At 32.0% G+C, this 20,204-nt stretch overlaps 1 protein-coding gene across 1 annotated transcript; it reads left to right on the top strand.

Annotated features, from left to right (window-relative positions):
• The first annotated feature begins 14,992 nt into the window (after positions 1–14,992).
• LOC107845259 (bifunctional epoxide hydrolase 2) lies at positions 14,993–19,424 on the top strand. The gene is made up of 5 exons (XM_016689480.2): positions 14,993–15,214; positions 15,314–15,525; positions 16,849–17,019; positions 18,206–18,441; positions 19,055–19,424. Exons 1-5 carry the CDS (start codon positions 15,145–15,147, stop codon positions 19,305–19,307), a joined length of 942 nt encoding a protein of 313 aa, XP_016544966.2. The 5' UTR covers positions 14,993–15,144; the 3' UTR covers positions 19,308–19,424.
• Positions 19,425–20,204: the final 780 nt, after the last annotated feature.

Below are 20,204 nucleotides of genomic sequence, written 5' to 3'. Positions count from 1 at the left end.
TGAAGGAAGTTCTGCCTTGTGGATTATTTGATGCCATTAGGACCTATGTGGTTTCTTTATCTCTTGGTGACTCCCGTAACCAAATCCTTTGTGCACCTTTTATTGAGATTTTAATATTTAATTCAAAGGATCCTTGGTTATATTGCAAATATGTACAACCTTGGCATGTTGAGATGATTTGTTGTGCTAACCCGAACACTCATGCCATGAAGAGTTTGTATTTGTTTGCCCTCTCTTTGGTTTTGCAAGGTTTGGATTCGAGGTCGAATCCTTTTCAAGAAGGGGAGGATGATACAAGAATAATGGCTGCCTTAGCTTTCGACAACATTATTCAAAGTCGCTATGTGATGAATCAAGCTTTGGTCGCATGGAGGGCACGGGATCATACTTAGAGGGGACGTTTTGAGCCTACCATTGATCAAACCCGAGTTTGGAAGATTGATTAGAGTCTTGAAGACTTAAGGACTCTCGGGTTTGGACCACCTTTGTTGGTTCACGATTTTGGTTCCCTTTATTAAGGGCATTTTGGTCACTTAGCCTTAAGGGCATTTTGGATAATTCATATTATTTTCCAACACACTAAGGCCACCCTTGGTCATTAAGGGTAGTGTAGTCTTTTTAGCCTTCTTTTGTAATATACTATAAGTAGGACTTTTTAGGTCTTCTCTCATTAGTTTAGGAAAGATGAAAGATTGAAACATCAAAAATTCTCTCTCTTGAGAGTAGAACACTTAGTCTTAGTTAGGGCTTGGAAAAGCTAGTATTGATCTTTGCTTAGAAACGGTGGATCTTGAGGTGAGTTGATTCCCTTGGCGGTCACCGTAAGAGTATGGTTTTGATTATTAAATTCATTAGGAGTTTTTGAGTTTAATACACTCTTTAGTTCTTAATCTTGTAATAATCTTGGTCTCACTATCTATCATTTACTTTTGTTGTTTTCATCTTGTGTAGTGGACTGTTTTGGGTCCTTTATTGAATCTGAAACTTGTGTTATTTTTATTCATCTTGTTCCTCACATTTTGTAGCTATTTTTGGTGTTATATACACCATTGTATCTTGTATTATTCTTGTTGATAGCGAATCCTAGAGTGGTCTCCATCTTGGTCCTCGGATCCTTAAGATTGTGGACTGATTTGGAGTGTGTTTCGTGTTTCTGTTGTCATTCTCGTGTCATTATTCTTGTATCAAAACCCTATCCCAAATCACCTCTAAGGGTCTCAGTCGATCCCGTGGACAAAGCCTCAGCAGGCCGAGGGAAATATCTCATGGGCCAGGTCAGGACCTGAAATCCCCAAGCCCATTAAGAAAGATAATGCTCTTACTAAAAGGGCCTCAGATTTTCTCAAATGCGACTTTTCTACCAAGTCCAATAAAAATCCCAATTGGCCCAACAATTTAAAGACCGTGGAACATAATTCATACATTTCCACTTTGGGAAATAAAATGCAAAAAGAAACTCCCTTTACTGTCTTGTCGACGCCTTTGACAGCAGTGGCTCCTCAAATTACGAAACCCCTTCTTGCAGCCTCAAATCTCATCACTGACCTCGACATGACTGAGTCAAGTGGAAAAATACCTATAATGACCTCCCCACTATCAGCTCCGTCCCTTTAACCGAGACTCTCACTCTCCCTTCTGAGTCTCAATCCCAACCTAACCCTCTAAAGTCTCAAAATGGGATTACCCATTTCCCTCAGGACTCCCTAAGCTGTCTTCACCTTAATCCCCTTATCATCAGACCACCAGCCATCCTTATAGTTGGAGATAGGTATCGCAGACCAGTTTCTCACCCTAAGCCTAGATTGGGAGGGAAGGACAATCAGGATCCTAATCCAAAATCCCTTATAGAGCCTAGGTGGTGATAGAGGGATTAAACGCGGGACTCAACAACTTCGGCCAGAACATATGGTTGACAGCCCTCATGAGGCTAAGCAACCAACCTCAATTGGGTCCCCTGACTCCACAGATGCTGAACTCAAAAATGACCTCGGCAAGCCTATCTCTCCCATTCTTTCCAACAAAAATCCCACTGATGCTGGAGGAGGGCCCTCTTTTTGTACAAATCTTTGGGGACCACCATGCCCAGGGGGAATACCACAGACCCCCTATCTCTGACCACCCTACCACTCAAAATACTGGAAAGGGAACAGGCCCTAGAAGCCTAAAGAGAAAACAACTCAAAAATGAAGGAAGTCCTAGCCACAATAAAGGTGCCACGAACAGAAGTAGAAACACTAGAAAGGCCAGTACACTTTCTCTTCAAGGACCTAGTAAGCGAAATGAATATAATCCTTATCCCCTAGGATCTATGATCCTTCAATTTGGAGATAGTTCCACTATCTCAAAGTACAGGGAACTTCTACAAAACCAAGATGTCTCCCCTGTCGAGAAAGAGAAAAACATGAAGCAAGAGAGTGCTATGAATCCTCAAAGGAAGGGCAAAGAAATAATGTTGGACCCCTCAATCCCCCACCCATCAATGATGAATTGCGTAATATGGAACTCTAGGGGTGCCAACAGTGCTGACTTCAAAAGGCACTGCAAAGCAATGGTTGACCTTCATAAACCTTCTATCCTGGCTCTTCTAGAAACTAGGATGGGAGACCATAACCAGCTGTCTGACTTTCTGGGGTATAATAAAAAGATCCAATACCCTGTGTTTAGGAGCTATGAGGGTCTTGTTATCATGTGGAATGATGACAACATCACCATTACTGACATTAACATTTCCTCTCAAGGCATCCATGTGACTGTTCAGGTTAGTAGCCCTCCTTCTTCTTGGTTTTTTAGTGCGATATATGCTAGTAATTGTTATGTTGAAAGGAAAAACTTATAGGAACAACTTAAATCTATGGCTGATATCATTAAGGACCTGCCTAATAATGTTTGGTTGGTGGAAGGTGACTTTAATGAGCTTTTTAAATCCTCAGAAAAGTTTAGGGGTAATGGTATCAACCACTGCAGAGCTAGGCTTTTCTGGGATTGTATTAATTATAGTAGACTCATTGACTTGGGATTCAAAGGTAGTAAGTTCACTTGGTCTAACAAAAGATATAGGAACAAGAAACCCCTTATCTTGGAAAGATTAGACAGATATGTTGCTAATAATAACTGGATAAATCTCTTTCCTGAATCCTTTATTACACACCTCCCCAGGACTCATTCTGATCATTCATCCTTGTTGATCAGCCTTAATAGACACCACCACATCAACAGTAAACCCTTTAGGATGAAGTCCATCTGGTGCTCTCACCCCATCTTCCAAGAGATGGTTAACAGATGCTTCAATGACAACCTTGACCTTACCCAGGACATCTTAAAATTTGAAGTCATCATCACATCCTAGAACAGGGAGGTCTTTGGAAATCTCTTTCATAGGAAAATAACTCTCCTAGCCATATTGGAAGGCTACCCCTTTAGCACTTTCCTTCAAAATCTTGAGAGGGAACTTACTAAGCAATATAGTGATATCCTTAGGCAAAAGCAAGAGTTTTGGAAGCTTAAATCTAGAATAAATTGGCTCACTGAGGGAGATAACAACACTGGTTTCTTTCACACCTCCACCCTTAATAGGAGAATAAGGAATAAAATCAACTCCCTTAAAGATGATCATGGCAACTGGGTCTATACCCATAAGGATATCACTAATTGCATCATGCAGTTCTATCAAAACCTGTTCTCCACTAACCACGCCCTCTCAAATTACAGATGCTAAAATAATCCTTCTTCTAGGGTTTCGATCAACCCTATGGACCACCCAGGTCTGGAGGCTATCCCAACCCAGGATGAGATCAAGAGAGTTGTGTTCTCTTTCAAGCCCACAAAATCTCCTGGACCTGATGGCATTCATCCCCTATTCTATCAAAAATACTGGAACATCCTTAGCAAACCTGTGGTAAAGTTTTGTGAAGACACCTTCACCACCTGTACCATGGATGAGAAAGTCAATACCACCTATCTTTGTCTGATTCCCAAATGTAACAATGCCACTAATCTCAGGAATTTCAGACTCATTGGCCTCTGCAACACCCAGTACAAAATTATTACCAAACTCATTGCTAATATAATGAAGCATCATCTAGCCAACATCATAAACCCTTCCCAATCTAGCTTTCTCTCTAATAGAAGAGTTCCTGATAATACTATCATAGTCCAAGAGTACATCACTCACTTCTCAAAAATGAAAGGGGAAAAAACCAATATGATCCTCAAGATTGATCTTGAAAAGACTTTTGATAGGATTGTATGGTCCTTTGTCAGACAAGCCCCTCATTTCTTCAATTTTCCCCTAATCTTTTCAAGTTTATCATGTCTTGTATCTCCTCCACCTCTGTCTCTATCCTCATTAATGGGGGCAGAACTGAGTACTTCAAGCCCACTAGGGAATAAGGCAAGGTGGCCCCATATCTCCCTATATTTTCATCACTTGTATAGAACTTTTGTCTAGAAAGATTGACCATAAGGTTGATCTCTTGAATTGGGACCCTATCTCCATCAGCAGAAGGGCCCCAAAAGTGTCCCACCTCTTCTTTGTTGATGACCTCATTCTAATTACAAAAGCTAATGAAAATAACTGTTAAACAATCATCAATACCCTTAATAGCTTCTCTTACTACTCTGGTCAAAAAGTTAATAACTCAAAATCGAAAGTAATTTTTTCTCAAAATTGTCCCCAACATGAGAGGTTACAGCTTTCCAACATCCTTCAAATCAAGGATAAAGTTGATTTTGGTAAATATCTTGGCTTTCCCATTTTCCATAATAAACCCAAGAAAAGGGACTTCCATTTCATTCTAGACTCCATGAACTCCAAGATGAGGGGTGGAAAATTAAGTTTCTCAACATGGTTGGGAGAACTACTCTTGCCAAAGCTTCTCTTAGTATCATTCTCAACCACATCATGCAATACATCTCTATTCCTAAGCATACTCTCAAATCCATTGATATAATTCAGAAAAATTTTATTTGGGGAACCACTAATGATAGGAAAAGGATGCATATGATCTCTTGGAATACTATTACTCTTCCCAAAAGTAAAGGGGGGCTGGAGATTCAGAAATCTGCTATAAAAAATGAGTCTATCCTTATGAGCCTCGCCTAGAGAGTTATGCATTAACCAACTAGTCTCTGGGTTAGAGTACTTAAAGAGAAGTATAGTAAAGAGGACATAACCTGACATCCCAATACCTCCAGAACTTGGAGGAACATCTTTGAGGGATGGAAAAACTGCACTAAAACTTCTACTTGGGCTGTCAAGGATGGGAAAAATGTCAACTTTTAGGGAGACAGGTGGCTTCCCAACTTCAAACCCCTCAAGAACATCATCCATGGTCTCCTTCAAACTTCTGAGGACAAAATCAAGCTTTCCCAAGTCTGGCATCAGGGAACTTGGAACTTCAATTCCCTGTCTATTGACATCCCCCAGGAACTTAGAAACCACATTAGGAACTCCTTCTATCCTAACAAGAGAATCCCTATGGACCTGCCTGTGTGGTCCCTTAATGGCAAAGGCTCTTTCTCTATTAGAAGTTCTTACCAATACCTTGCTAGCAGCTACACTAACAGTGCTTCTGAGAATGGTAAGGCCTTTAAGTGGATCTGGAAACTTCCTATCCCCCCTAAGCTTAAATTCTTCATCTGGCTCTTACACCATGATAGACTCTCCTCTAGTCTCAACCTTGCTAATAGAAGGATTGAGGTCAACCCCCAGTGTTTCTCTTGTCCTAATATCATTGAAACCACCAACCACATTTTCTATGAATGCTCCCAAAGCTTCTGAACTCTGGGAAAGCTTGATTTCTTCTGCGAAGTTCCCCACCCACATAAAGCACTCAAGCTTCATGGTCCCTAACTGGCAAAACACTTAGAGAACCATGAAGCACAAGGCCTTTGATCACCTCCTCCTTTGACATGAAATCATCCCTCATTGCCTATGGGCTATTTGGAAAGCCAAGAACCATAACATCTGTAACCATGATACAACTAAGCCCTTCTTTCAGCAAACTTATGCTGAGGCGATTGAATATAACATCCTTCAGCATAAAAGCTAGAAATGTGGTTTCTTCAACACCATTTTGATCAAATGGCACCCCCCTAGGATGGGCCACTACAAGTTAAATGTGGATGATTCCTGCCTTGGCAATCTTAGGAGAGGAGGCGTAGGTGGTGTCATTAGAAATCATAATGGTGATTGGGTGATGGGCTTTACCCAAAGCTTCATTAATGCCACTAATAACAAATGAAATTCTTTGCTCTCAAAGAAGGCCTCACCTTTGTTATTCAGCATGAATTATTGCCTGTCGAGATTAATACAGACCCAATAGAAATCTTAAACATGCTTAAACAGGGGAACAAACATTATGATGGTATTATTGATCTCTGCAGGTCCAGGTTAATGGAGGCCAGTTCACTAATAATTAATCACTGCTATAGGGAATAAATCAGGTGGCGGACAAGTTAGCTAAACAAGGAGCAACCTCAGATTATGTAGATAAAGCACGTCTTTTGCTAGTTCCTCCGATGTATGTCCGACAAGAGTTGTGGGCAGACTTGATAGGAACTTTTTTTGAAAGATCTGTTAGAACTAATGCTCAAACTCTCACTGACCAAAACTGTTTCTCTTTTTCCATTAACCCAGGCTGAACTTCCTGGATTTGTAATTATAACTCAATGTTTTCTCTTTGTTATTAATCTAACTTGCCCCCTCATCTCCAAAAAAATTACTAAACTATTGATTTTTCGAATAAACAAATAAAATCAAAAGATTAATTGACTTTAACAAATAAAATATCATTAACATCTCATCTTACTCCATGCATTATAAGTAGAGAATGTAACCTATCACCATCCACTAGATCGGATTAGATAATATTATACTTATATCAATTTTTTTTTTTTAAGAACAAAGGAAAAATTAGAAGAAAGTAAATTTTTTATGAAGCAGAAGAAATTGCTAGTTGAATAATAATTTTGGAAGTATGAAATTGTTTAGATGTTAATGAAATTGGAGCAACACTGTTTGAGAGATTTTTTTTTTCCAGTTTTTTTTCTCCTCTTTTGAGTTTCATGCGTATGAAACTTGGGTTTCCCGACATTCACTCATACGCTTGGATTAAGAGTTCTTCAGTTTAGTTTTTTTTTCTTGAGACATGTCAGAAAATGCAAATTTGATTCTACTCCTAAGAGAAAAAATCTTAGATTAATACAAGAAAATAGTCCGATTATTTTATCTAGACCCTCGTTTGATTTGGGGTGTTTTTTTTTACCTCATCTCCATTATCAAAGAACAAGAAGAAGGTAATGAAGGTGAGTCTATACCGCATAATCTAAGTGAAATTTTACCGGTCAAAATTGATTGTGAAATTGATTTACTGGAACAATATAATCGGGTAGAAAAAAGAAGAAAGTGTATGAAGATGAAAACTCTTAACGGATGCATTAACATAGAAGAAATAAAAACGGTTAGAGAGAATTGGGGGTGATTGATATCAATTATTAAGATTAACTACATTTAAGGAAGGAATATGGTTGATTAGTTATATTAACTATATATTTTCTTTTTCTGCAATTATTTTGATATGCTTTAAAAAAAAAAAGTATATTTTAACCTTTTTTTTTAAAATGAAAGTTGCTATAACTTGAAAACTAAAAAGAATTGCTATAACTTATAATAAACAATTTAATAAATTTATGTGGTTAATTTTACCTAATTTTAACCCCATTTTTAATCATGATATTTTAAACTTTATTTTTAACCATGGCAAGCAGCAGTTATAAAGTTTATATCAAGAACATGTGATGTGAAGAATGCGGATCAAGTGAAGAAAATCAAGCAAAAAAGGAGAGACTTTTTAGGGTTTTTGCCTCGATTTTCTTACCAAATTTAAGTTTTATTTTTTTTATAAGGAAAATAAAAGTAATACCATAATTACTTTTATTTTTCTAAAAGGAAAATATAAAACTTTTCCATATTTGGCAAATGGAGGAAAGGTTTTGGATATCTATAAATAGAAGATCCTCTTCTTATGTCATAACACAATCACATCTACAATGTAGTCATTACATCCACAATGTAGTCATTAAAGAGTCTTTGTTTAGGGTAAGATTTCTCTCAATAAATTTTACATTTTTTCAATAATAGTTTTCAATATGTAGGTCACTTGACCAAATTCTATCAATAATATGTTTTTAGTATGTTTTTCTTTGTCGTCTGAATTATGTTTTTCTTTGTCGTCTGAATTATCACCATGATAGTTTGCAACTAATAGCTTCCGCATGACGCCCTCTCGATTTCGAACCCAATAAACAGAACAAATTTATACATTAAGCCAGTATTATTTGACATTTAAATAATCGGAAATATTTTCTTATCATTCTTTATTTCTTTTTCCTTTTTCTAAAAGTCGTTTAAGAAAAATGATATATTTATTTATAAATTTATTTTCGAAAGGATCACTTAGAGCAATACGTGGAAATAGTAGAATAACTGGACAAAAACTGAAAATAAAATTAAAAAAAAAGTAAAAACGTGGACAGTAAACTCTGAATTTTTAATCTTTTAAGACAATTTAATAAAAATAAAAACTTCTAAAAACAAAAACAAAAGAACTGTAAGATTCTCTACAAATTTGTCTTTACCATTTGCATGGCTGTTTTGGCTAGAAATTTGCCACGTAAATAGTAATCAACCTATCCAAGCAAATGATAGGATACATTTTGCTCTAAATGATTTTCAAAGAAGTAAAAATAAGAATATCGTTTAGCTGTAAACAACTTTTGGAAAAAAAAAAAAAAAAAGGGGGAAATTATAAGAAAAAAAATACACAGCAAATATACATGACAATTTCATGATTAAAAAAGTACATTATATTTTTATAGTCTAAAATCAGGGTTTGGCCATGAAATAACTAGTATTTTTTTTTTTTGTATATAACATTGTATACATTTATATATTTTTGTATTGTGTATTATTGTATAAACAATACAATATTTTTATTATATTGCTTGCATAAAATTTTATACTGTTATTACAAAATATACATAATTATAGAAATATATACATATGTATATATAGTGTTTAAATAGTCTCTATATTGTATATATAACAGTGTATAATTTGAAAAGGAACAAGAAAATTATCGAAATAAAAAGATTGTATTATATATAGAACAATACACTACAGTATACAAATGTATACAAAAACAGACTTCATCTTCTTTCACGAATTCAAGTACCAAATTCAGCCAAAAACACTTCAAAACTATATACAAATTATCCAAAACTTCATATTTGGGCTCCTCAATATATGACCGAACTTTTGCAATTATGCCCATTTGAAACAGAGCTTATTTACGAAAATTTAATTTTCAAATTTTGAAGTTGGGATATTCAATAATGGTTGAACATCCAAAAAAATTATGCTGCAACTGTGAAATTGTAATGTAAATTTACTATATGCTTGGTATACGAATTTTATCGATCAGTACTCCTTTAGATGTTCATTAGTTGTAGTAATAATGAACAACTATGAAACATTTTACGAATTGTGCATTAAAGGAGCATTGGACTATAGATTGTAAAGTAATATTTTGACTTATACTATTTTACTTTTTTTGCTCTTTAGTATTCGAATAATTATTGTTAGTTCCATAGTCTCATATTCGATAGCCCGAAATTGCTCTCGATCACACTCACGAACAATCTCACCTCTATCGGAATAAGTGAATTATAAGGGTATTTATTGGTGTTTCAAAATAAGTGAATCATTGAATATTTTTTCAAATTTGTCCTTATGATTTGACAATCAATTAACTTTTAAAAAGGTATTACAAAGTCAAATTTTTCTTTTTTTGAGGTAAAAATGGAAAGTTGTGTTAAATTTATGTCTTTAATGTTTTTTTCTTAATGTGTGTGCCAAAATCCAACAATTCAATTATTATGAAACGGAGGGAGTAATTTATTTATTTTACTTGTTTGCTCTTTTTTATTCGCAAGAGAGTATTTTCTTCAATCACCTAAAATATAATTGCCAATCAAACGAATGTAAAAGAAAGAATTATAATGTATGCTCTTGATTCACCACAAATACAAAATAATGCTTTAGTAATTTGAATTTGAAATCTTTATCCCTGCTCATTGTAATAGTCAATAAAAGTAACTTGAAATGTAACATCGTTTATTAGTCAATAAATGTTAGATTAAGGCCCACTGTAAAAAGAAACGTCAAATATGTAAAAATGAATTGAGTTAATAAATTTAAAGTATTATTCACAAATATTTTTATTTTAGGATGATTTTAATTTTTGACCCTTAAATTTAATTTGTTGGTCTTTAATTTTTATCCTTCATATTTTCAAATTAAAAAAGGTCAAAATTGCCCCTAACAACAGAAATAATTGCAAGACAAAAGAAAATTTACAAGACATAAGTTCACTGACAAAAGTTAGGTCCCAGGCATAAATTCAGTTACACAAATTATGACCCGTGATATAAGATTAGTGGCACAAATTATATCCCAGGAAAAAAGAAATTAAGTCAAGCCACCGAATTTAGAAGTTGCTTTTTTTACTTTATTAAATTTTGTGTCGAAATAAAGCCAGAGAAACAAATTAAATTAAATTTTTTAATAGTCAATAAAAGTAAGCTTGAGATCAACATAATTTATTAGTCATTAGTCAATAAGTGTGAGCTTAGACTCCCACTTCAAAGAGTCGAACAACTATGTGGAAAAATATGGTTTTGCAATGTATAATAGAGTCTCAAGCACATATAATTATAGATATCAAATAAGCTGATTTTGAATATCTCAAAATAAGTTGAGTCAATAAATTTATTTTATATAAATATTATTCGAATTAAAATAATTGAGTCACTATGGTTAAATAATGGATCATATAGCAATTGTTATCAAATTTTAATGACATAATACATTAATATATTCTTTAATTTGACTTCATGCCCTTTAAATTTTGAATGTGTACAAGTAGTCATTCTTAAACTTACATAAAATTGAACAAGTAAACACACGAGCCCTACATGATATTCTATGTGGCAATTTATGTCATACATGGCATCCTACGTGTATTATGCCCTGTAGGATGCATGTGTCTATTTGTTCAATTTTATGTACGTTTAAGGGGCTATTTGTGCACATCTAAAGTTAGAGAACATAGATGCCAGCTAAAGGTAAATTAAAAATTACGTTTATGCATTATGTCAATTTTTTAATCTTTTTATTTGTTTTAAACACCCATGTTTGTTTAAGAGAAAAAACATAAATCCACCATTGAGTTGTCTCAATTTTTCAAAATGACACTTTAAAATTTGCGGGTGTCCTGTTACCATACAAAATTAGTTAAAACCATTAAAAATAACCACTTTTGATTCATTTTCAGCCTATTTATTTTATCAAGCAAGAGACCCGCATGAGGAGAGAAAAATTATTGCACCATCAAATTAAAAAATGCCACGTATAATAAAAAATATTTTCAATTTTTTTTCTTTCACTTTTTTTCTTCCTTTCCTATTTTTTTTACTTTGGTTTCTCCTTCTTCTTCATTTCTTCTTCATTAATGGCGTCTTTTTTTCCTCTTCCCCTTCTTTTCTGTTAATGGGATGGTGGCGAATATTATCATAGTCGATATTTATTTTTCGATAAAAATCTAAAGTGATTAAAAAAAATAAAAGAGAGATAACATGTTAGCCACCATTTTTTTAAACGAAAAGATATTTTTCGATGATAAAAAAAGTGATAAAATTTCGTCGGACTACTGAATTATAATGACGGAAGAAATTAAGGTTAAAGCGAGGTAAAAAATTAAGAAAATTTCAGTAAAAGAAATCATAAACAATTATAAAAATCATTGATTTCGTATAAAACTAGAGGACAAAAATAACTAACCAAACAAATCAAAAAATTATGACCAATTAAAATTTTTAAACCCACTACAATTACGGAATGGTTATTATTTTCAAGTTTAAATATTGATTATGAAAGCTCTGAACATTGAAAGAAGAAGAGATTAGTTGAAAACGAGAAAGAAAGAATTTGTGTTTAGATTGATGGGGTTATTGACTAAAGGAGAATTGAAGGGATACATGGAGGGAGAAAATTGGGTAAAAGAGAGAAAAGAAAGTTAAAAAATAAGAGAGAGAAAAAACAAAAAGAGAAAAATATAAGAAAAAAATATATTTATAAATAAATTAACACGTGTCAATTAGTAATTGGTGTGCGTTTATCACCTATTTTAAAAATTAGGATTGATTTCAAAAGAATGTATTAATATCATTTCAAAATTATTTAGGAAGGTAATAGGATATCTGTAAACTTTAAATGTTTTTTTCTTTAAATTCAAAACAATTTCAATAATGTCTTTATGTCTTTTCTCTTTATTTAACAAATAAGGTTAATACAATTACAAAAATTTCATGAATTAATTTAGACTATATATCTAACTTAAATTAGCTCAATTTAAAAAACTGAATTGTGCACATCAAAATAAACCAAATTGATATATGGGCGGGTCGTGGGGTCATGTTTTACCACCAAAAAGGATAAAAATAATAAGAAAAAATTACATTACAACAAGAATTATCTTACTATATTTACATAATATTTTATATTTTTTACGTAGTTATATTTCATTTCATATTTTAAGTGATGTATCTGAAATAGTAATGTATTTGAAGGCAGTATGTATCCCAAAAAAAATAAGATAATGTATCCGATACAATATGCATTATGAGTAACTTATGTATCATGAATTAGTTATGGTCATGATACATAATAACCAATCTACTAACGTTATGTATCGAGACCAATGCAATGTATCCAAGATTTAGTAATGTATCAAGATTTCAGATTTTCGAGCAACACAATATATTGAAACCAATGCAATATATTCAAAATTTCAGTAATGTATTCAAAATTTTAGATTTTTTGAGATTGTTTGTAATATTGAAAGTATCAAGATATAAAGTAATTAGCTTCAAAAATAGTAAAATTTATGTTGTTTATACAAATAATAGTACATTTTATTCCATAAAGTATATGATGAGATGAATACAATTTCTTTGTCCTTAATTAAATATTTTTGGGTTCAATCCTTTAAATGGACAAAGTTTGGCCCCCTCAGTTTTGTTTTATTCGTCTCCACTAAAAATAGTTATTTTGATTTACTGATTTACTTGTCAAAGTTATGAAATTAAAATAATTTTGTTGTGTTTTTTCCTTTCTATCCATAGTATATTAGTACTAAATACCTAAATAAAGTAAAAATAATCATATTTAGAGTTTCAAAATATTATTAATAAACTTAATTTAATAAAATACACATCTAATTAATGATAATAATAAGGTAAACTTTTACCTTTAAATAGTATTATGCCGTGTGAATTCAAATTAATTTAGACCATGACTTAAATACCAAATAGTTATAGAGAATATATTTCTCTTTATTACTCTATCTGTCTGTTTATTTTTATTTGACATATTTCGTTTTATCAAACCTAATTTGACTAATTTTTAGAATTTAATTAATTTAGATGTTTGAATATTGTAAAAAATTTAGATGTTTGAATATTGTAAAAAAATATTACAAGTTGCAATTATTTTCATATATATATATATATATATATATACTAGACATCGAAGGGCCCGTGCTAATATATATTATTTTTTACAAAAATTTATGTGACACAAATATAATTTAGATAATTAATTATTAAAATAATTTAAATTTTTAATTATTGTGATTTATAATATTTTTTCTTCTGTTCTAATTTAAGTGACACTGATTTAAGTTTGAGAGTTAATCTAATATTTTATATCTCTTATATTTTTAAAATTGTTAATTATGTCATTTATAATGCTTTCAGCATAATTTTTCAATAAGATACTAATACTCTCTCAGTCTCAATTTACGTGTCTTCTAATTTTAAATAATATATGTTACTTTATATCTTCCTCTGTCCCATCATAATTTTTGTGGTACTAATATAATTTTGATAGTCAAACAAATATTTTATGTTGACATATCATTTTGTGTATATTTTTTTATATGAAATATTATTAATTTTTAATGCTTATATGATCATAAAAATTAATTAGGGGTGATATAATAAAATCACGATTGAAACAACGAATCAGACATATCTTAAATGACTTATAACAACTAATTAGAAGTGATATAACAAATTACTTTTAAAAAAATACTTGTGAAATAAATTTAAATGGGTCTCATATAAGACATCACATTTATTTAAAATATCAAGAGTTAATTTATCATTTTATGTCTAATTATTCTTTTTTATTAAATATTATTAATTTTTTAATACTTAAATGACTTATAATAATTAATTAAGGGTGATATAGTAAAATTTCGATTGAAACAGCTGAAGAAGGTAGCACCAAACATCAAGGGTTAATTTATTATTTTATTAAATATTATTAATTTTTTAATATCTAAATGACTTATAATAATTAATTAGTGGTGATATAGTAAAATTTCGATTGAAACAGCTGAAGAAGGTAACACCAAATATCAAGAGTTAATTTATTATTTTATTTTTTATTAAATATTATTAATTTTTTAATACCTAAATGACTTATACTAATTAATTTGAGATAATATAGTAAAATTACGATTGAAGCAGTTGAAGCAGGCAACACAAATAGTTATGTCTCGAAGACGTGCCTGCTTATTCCTTCTTATTATTAGTTAGATGTATTAAAATATTAGTATAGCTTAAAGTGCTAGTCAAAATTCATGCAATTTAACTCTTGAGAAATGACACGTGTCAAGTAAAGTAATTATAGAAATAATTGTCTTTGTTTAAATATTTTTTTTGTCAAACAAACTAACTTGACACATATATTAAGAAACAGTAAATAATTATTTTATTATTTTGAAATATGCATTCAATAATAAATATTATTTTATATCAAGAGTAAATGAATAAAAAATAAATTAATCATTAATTTTTCGACTAGGCATCGCTGGACGAGGGGCTATTTAAATGAATCAGACGTCTAATGTCCGACAATGTGATAAGTGGCCATTTAATTATGAGTTAAAATATAATATTTGACTTATCAATTTGATTTTCTTTATATGCAGTCCCATCTGACCTTTCCACTAAACAAAAATGGAGAAAATTCATCACAATTATGTGAATGTAAGAGGACTCAAGCTTCACTATGCAGAAATTGGAGCAGGTATACTTAATACTCCATATATTATCAATTTTTTCCTTTATATTTATTTGTTTATTGTGAATAATTGATACTGAATTTAAATTATTTACATTTATATAGGTCCTGTAGTAGTGTTTCTTCATGGATTCCCTGAGATATGGTACTCATGGAGGCATCAAATGATAGCAGTAGCGGATGCAGGATTTCGAGCCATAGCTCCGGATTTTAGAGGCTATGGTTTGTCTGAGTTGCCTAAAGAGCCCGAGAAGGCCACATTCAAGGACCTTGTTGATGATCTAGTTGAGATGCTTGATTCACTAGGCATTGATAAGGTGAAATTACATGTTAATACTTTCTTCGTTTCATTTTATGTGGCGTTTTTTTGATTTGCTATAGTGTTTCCGGTTTGGCGACGAAAATAATAATTTTTCAGGGTTGGAGTTGGAGTTGTGTTTGACCGTTAACCTTTAGGGAGAGAATTGAAAGTGAAAGAAAGTGAAAACAACCTTTTTCAAAAACAGTTTTCACTAAAAGTGAAATAATTTTTATGACCAAACACCACTAATTTTCACTTTTTTCACTAAAGTGAAATAATTTTTCGAAAAAAGTGTAAAAAAATTCATGGTCAAACGCCTACTAAATTTTGAAATTTGTGGTTTAGAACTATTATTAAATATTTATGTGACTATAAACTATTTACTAAGGATAAAATAAAATTTTAAACCTAAATTATTTCTAATTATAGTAAAGTCACATTCTGTGATCTCCTAGAAATGATTGATTCATTACGCATTAATAAGGTGAATTTACATGTTTTTTTTTTAACTTTTGGTTTCCATTTGGTGTCTGGTGTCCGTATTGGAGCCCCGACTAATTCAGATCGCGCATTGTAGGGCCCATTAAGGTGACAACCCTCCTAACAAAATTTTCTCCATACTTATTACTTCCTTCATCCTATTTTATGTGATATTTTTTAAAATTTATAGTCTAAAATAATTTTTAGATATTTATGCGGTTATAAATTATTTGTTAACGATAAAAAGAAAATTATAAAACTAAGTTATTTCTAATTATAATAAGATGACATTCTTTCCCGAGGAAATAAAATGAAAGAAATGTCCTATAAAATGAAAGGAAGGGAGTAACAATTTTGTAGGTACTGATATCATTAGAAGAATTTTCAATCATTTTTTGGATTGGTGAAGCATCACAATATTCAGTTTTTTAATTTTTTTTTTTTTTATGTATTTTAAATTAAAAAACTAACGCTATTTGATTTCATTTTCCTTTAGTTCAAAATTTTCAAGAAATCTGTTTTTTCTAGAAAACAAATATGGGCATCAGTAAATTCAGGATATAAACTTGATAGATTTAACTTTTTCAGAATTTAGAATATTAACTATATGAGTTCAAAATTTAATATATAGACATTTGAATATATATATATATATATTTGCATTATATTTACGTAACAAAATAATAAGTTCACTTGAACCCACGATATAGTGAACTAGCCTTTCAAAGTTTAAACAAATGAGAAGAAATTATTTAAAAAGTTTTATTTTTATTTAACGTTCGTCTATTAATCTCCTGACTTTTGCTTAACTCCTTATTTCGTAAATTGATCACTTAAATAACTTGATTATTTTATGTAGATTTTTCTTGTGGGGAAGGATTTTGGAGCTCGAGTAGTTTACCATTTTGCCCTTGTACACCCTGATAGAGTTTCAGCAATTGCAACACTTGGTGTGCCATTTCTTCTTGCTGGTCCAGAGGCATTTCCTAAAGATTTTCTTCCAAAAGGTTTCTATGTGTTGAGATGGCAGGTAAATTCATGTAAAGAACTCATTTAAAGTATTTCAATATTTTGAGTTTTATATCTGAATTATTGTGGTATCGAAGGATAGTTAGGAGTAACTGGTAAAGTTGCTGTCGTGTGACCAGAAAAGGCTGCGTACAATACATCCTGTGCATAGCGGGAGCTTTAATGCACCAAACTGTTTTTTTTTTTTATATATATAGATATATTTGAATTATTCCATGTGAGAATTTCCTACCTGAACTATCACAAACTTTTTATCTAAACATACTGAATAAAATACAATCTTGTGGTGGCCCTTTCTTCGAACCTACCCATCGGGAGCTTCAGTGCATCAGATTTTTTTTTTTTTATATATATATCTGAATTATTCGATGTGTGAATTTCCTACCTAAACTATCACAAACTTTTTATCAAATCACACCTCAACAATCCGTTGTTCACTTTTGAACTATCAGGTAGGAGATTCATATCCTGGACAGTTAAAGTATGTTTTGATAAATAATAAGTAATAATTTGGATAAAAAATTTACACATCAAATAATTCAGATATGCAACTCAAAAAATCAAGATACTTTAAATGAGTTATAGACCCTTCACTCTATATATAAGAGTGTGTCAGATATGATGAAAGTTATTTTTGCAGAAAATATTTTACATGAGTCGTTTTCTAGTGATAGATTGATAATAAGTATTTTTCTTGAAAATATTTTTATTAAGGTGGGTGTGGGGAAAAAATGGAGGAAGAAGTTTTCTTCCGGAAAATATTTTAATTTTTCATGCTTGATTGGTGAAAATATATATAATTTTTTTTTTTTTTAAAAGATTTAAGTTCTTTAAAAATTAGGAAAATGTTGTATCCCAAACTCATATAATTGAGCAATGTTGTGCAATTCGATACGGAAGTTAATACAAAATCACATACATTGAAAGGAAAGACTTCTATATATTCTTGATTTTAAGGCAATAGAAAGCTTGTGTTTGGGAGAGATGCCTGCCCATATGGCTTGGTTGTCAAAAGAACCGCTCACTAGCTAGCAGGACTAGTGGGGGCCTTATCTAGAGACTTTCTACGAAATATACTCTCAATTCTTGCTGGCTCTGTAGCAAGGACGGAAGGTGAAGCTCAGATACGAGTTCATCCGAATTCAGACTCATAAAGTTGAAAATCTGACTTTGCCTCTATTTTACAGGAACCAGGGCGAGCTGAAAAGGACTTTGGTCGTTTCGATATAAAAACAGTAGTTAAGAACATATATATATTATTCTCTGGAAGTGAATTGCAAGTAGCAAAGGATGATGAAGAAATAATGGACTTGGTTGATCCATCTACTCCATTGCCTACCTGGTTCACTGAAGAAGATCTTGCAAACTATGCATCTCTTTATGAAAACTCAGGGTTTCAACTTGCATTGCAGGTGCCTTATAGGTCAGTCACTTCTATAATTAACTCTAGATGTGGTCGGATTTAGGACGAGTTCTGTAGGATCAATTGAACCATTACTCTTGGAGCCACAAGTGAATCTACAGTATTATGTACGGATTCGGACGAACTCAATAGCTTTTGTGAGTAAAATTAAAGGCATAATACATAAACATGCCTTTTAATTTGACCCCAAATCACATCTATGACCTCTAGCTTTGAGTGTGCACAAGTAGACCCTTAAACTTACCTAAAGTTGAACAAGTAGGCACATACATTCTATGTAGCATATATATAATAACTGTAGAACAAGAATTGGCCACATAGGACATATGTGTCTACTTGTTCAACTTTATACAAGTTTAAGTGTCTATTTGTGCACACCCAAAGTTGGAGGTCATAGATGTGATCTGAGGCAATATTGGCATAACACATAAATGTGTCCTTTAGCTTGATCTCAGCTAAGATTCTGCCGTCCAACTTTCGATGTGTAGACACTTGTATAAAGTTGAACAGATAAACACATGCATCTTATGTGGTGATTCGCGTCCGACATGTATTATGCCACTTAGGACGCATGCGCGTTGTTCGTTTCATTTAGCACTATTTCTTTTGGCAGGGCTTGGCTAGAAGACTATGGAGTTGAAGATCTCAAAATCAAAGTTCCTTGTCTGCTTGTGATGGGGGAGAAGGATTATGCACTTAAGTTTGGTGCATTAGAGCAATACATTACAAGTGGAATGGTGAAAGAGTATGTACCTGATCTTGAAACCATATTCTTACCAGAAGGAAGCCATTTTGTCCAAGAACAGTTTCCTGATAAGGTCAATCAGTTGATCATCACCTTCCTCAACAAACTCAAAATGAATTGAAGCAATGCATTTACCTCTTTGTATTTGAATGTCGATCACATTTTCGGGTGGATGTCTACTTGTATGTTTATTAAATAAAAACGAGGCAGCGGTTTTGCATGCCTCGGTTCTATGTCATGTTTTCAGATACTTTACAACAATATTTTTGTTATTCTTCATTGAATCATTTTGAATCCATGTGACCAAGCAGGTTCGAGTGGTGGAAACAACCTCTAGCAGAAATGAAAGGTAAGACTGCATACAATAAACTCTTGTGGTCCATTCCTCTCCAAGACCTCATGCATAGCGGGAGCTTAGTGCACCTGGGTGTTCTTGGTCAAAGTGATAGTTAATAGAATTTAAGTTTTGTGCACCGACAGTGTACAAAATATTCTACACTAACAAGTAAACTTGACTGGCTATTGCAAGTTATCTAATTTTTTCTTTTTTAATTTCTATATAAATCATTGGATAACTTGCAATAGCAAGTCAAGTTTAGTGAATGTAAAATTTTTTTGTACACTGACGGTGCACAGAAGTTAAACTCAAGTTAATAACTTAAAGGCAAGATACATACGCAAGTCCTTAGATTTTTTGAATTTTTTTCGTGTTGACACCTCAATTAATTCATGTTCCTAAACTCCTAAATCCTTCTCACAATGTGTCAATTAAACACAATTGCTGACATGACATGACATAAAATGTGCAATACACTCTCCACCGGAAGAGTGAGAAACTATAATTTACTCTTATTTCTTTTTAATTACTTTTTTCCCTCTTATCAATTTCCCAAAACATCAAATTCGACATTAAAATTTGAAGGTTGGATTTTATCAACATGAACAAGCCAATCTTCCGATTTAATGCACTAACAAATCGAACTTCTAATTTTATCAACGAAGGAGTAGGATTTCAAAA

This window comes from Capsicum annuum, chromosome 10, assembly GCF_002878395.1.
Source record: "Capsicum annuum cultivar UCD-10X-F1 chromosome 10, UCD10Xv1.1, whole genome shotgun sequence".
Classification (NCBI taxonomy): domain Eukaryota; kingdom Viridiplantae; phylum Streptophyta; class Magnoliopsida; order Solanales; family Solanaceae; genus Capsicum; species Capsicum annuum.
This window is presented reverse-complemented; position numbering and strand designations above follow the sequence as displayed.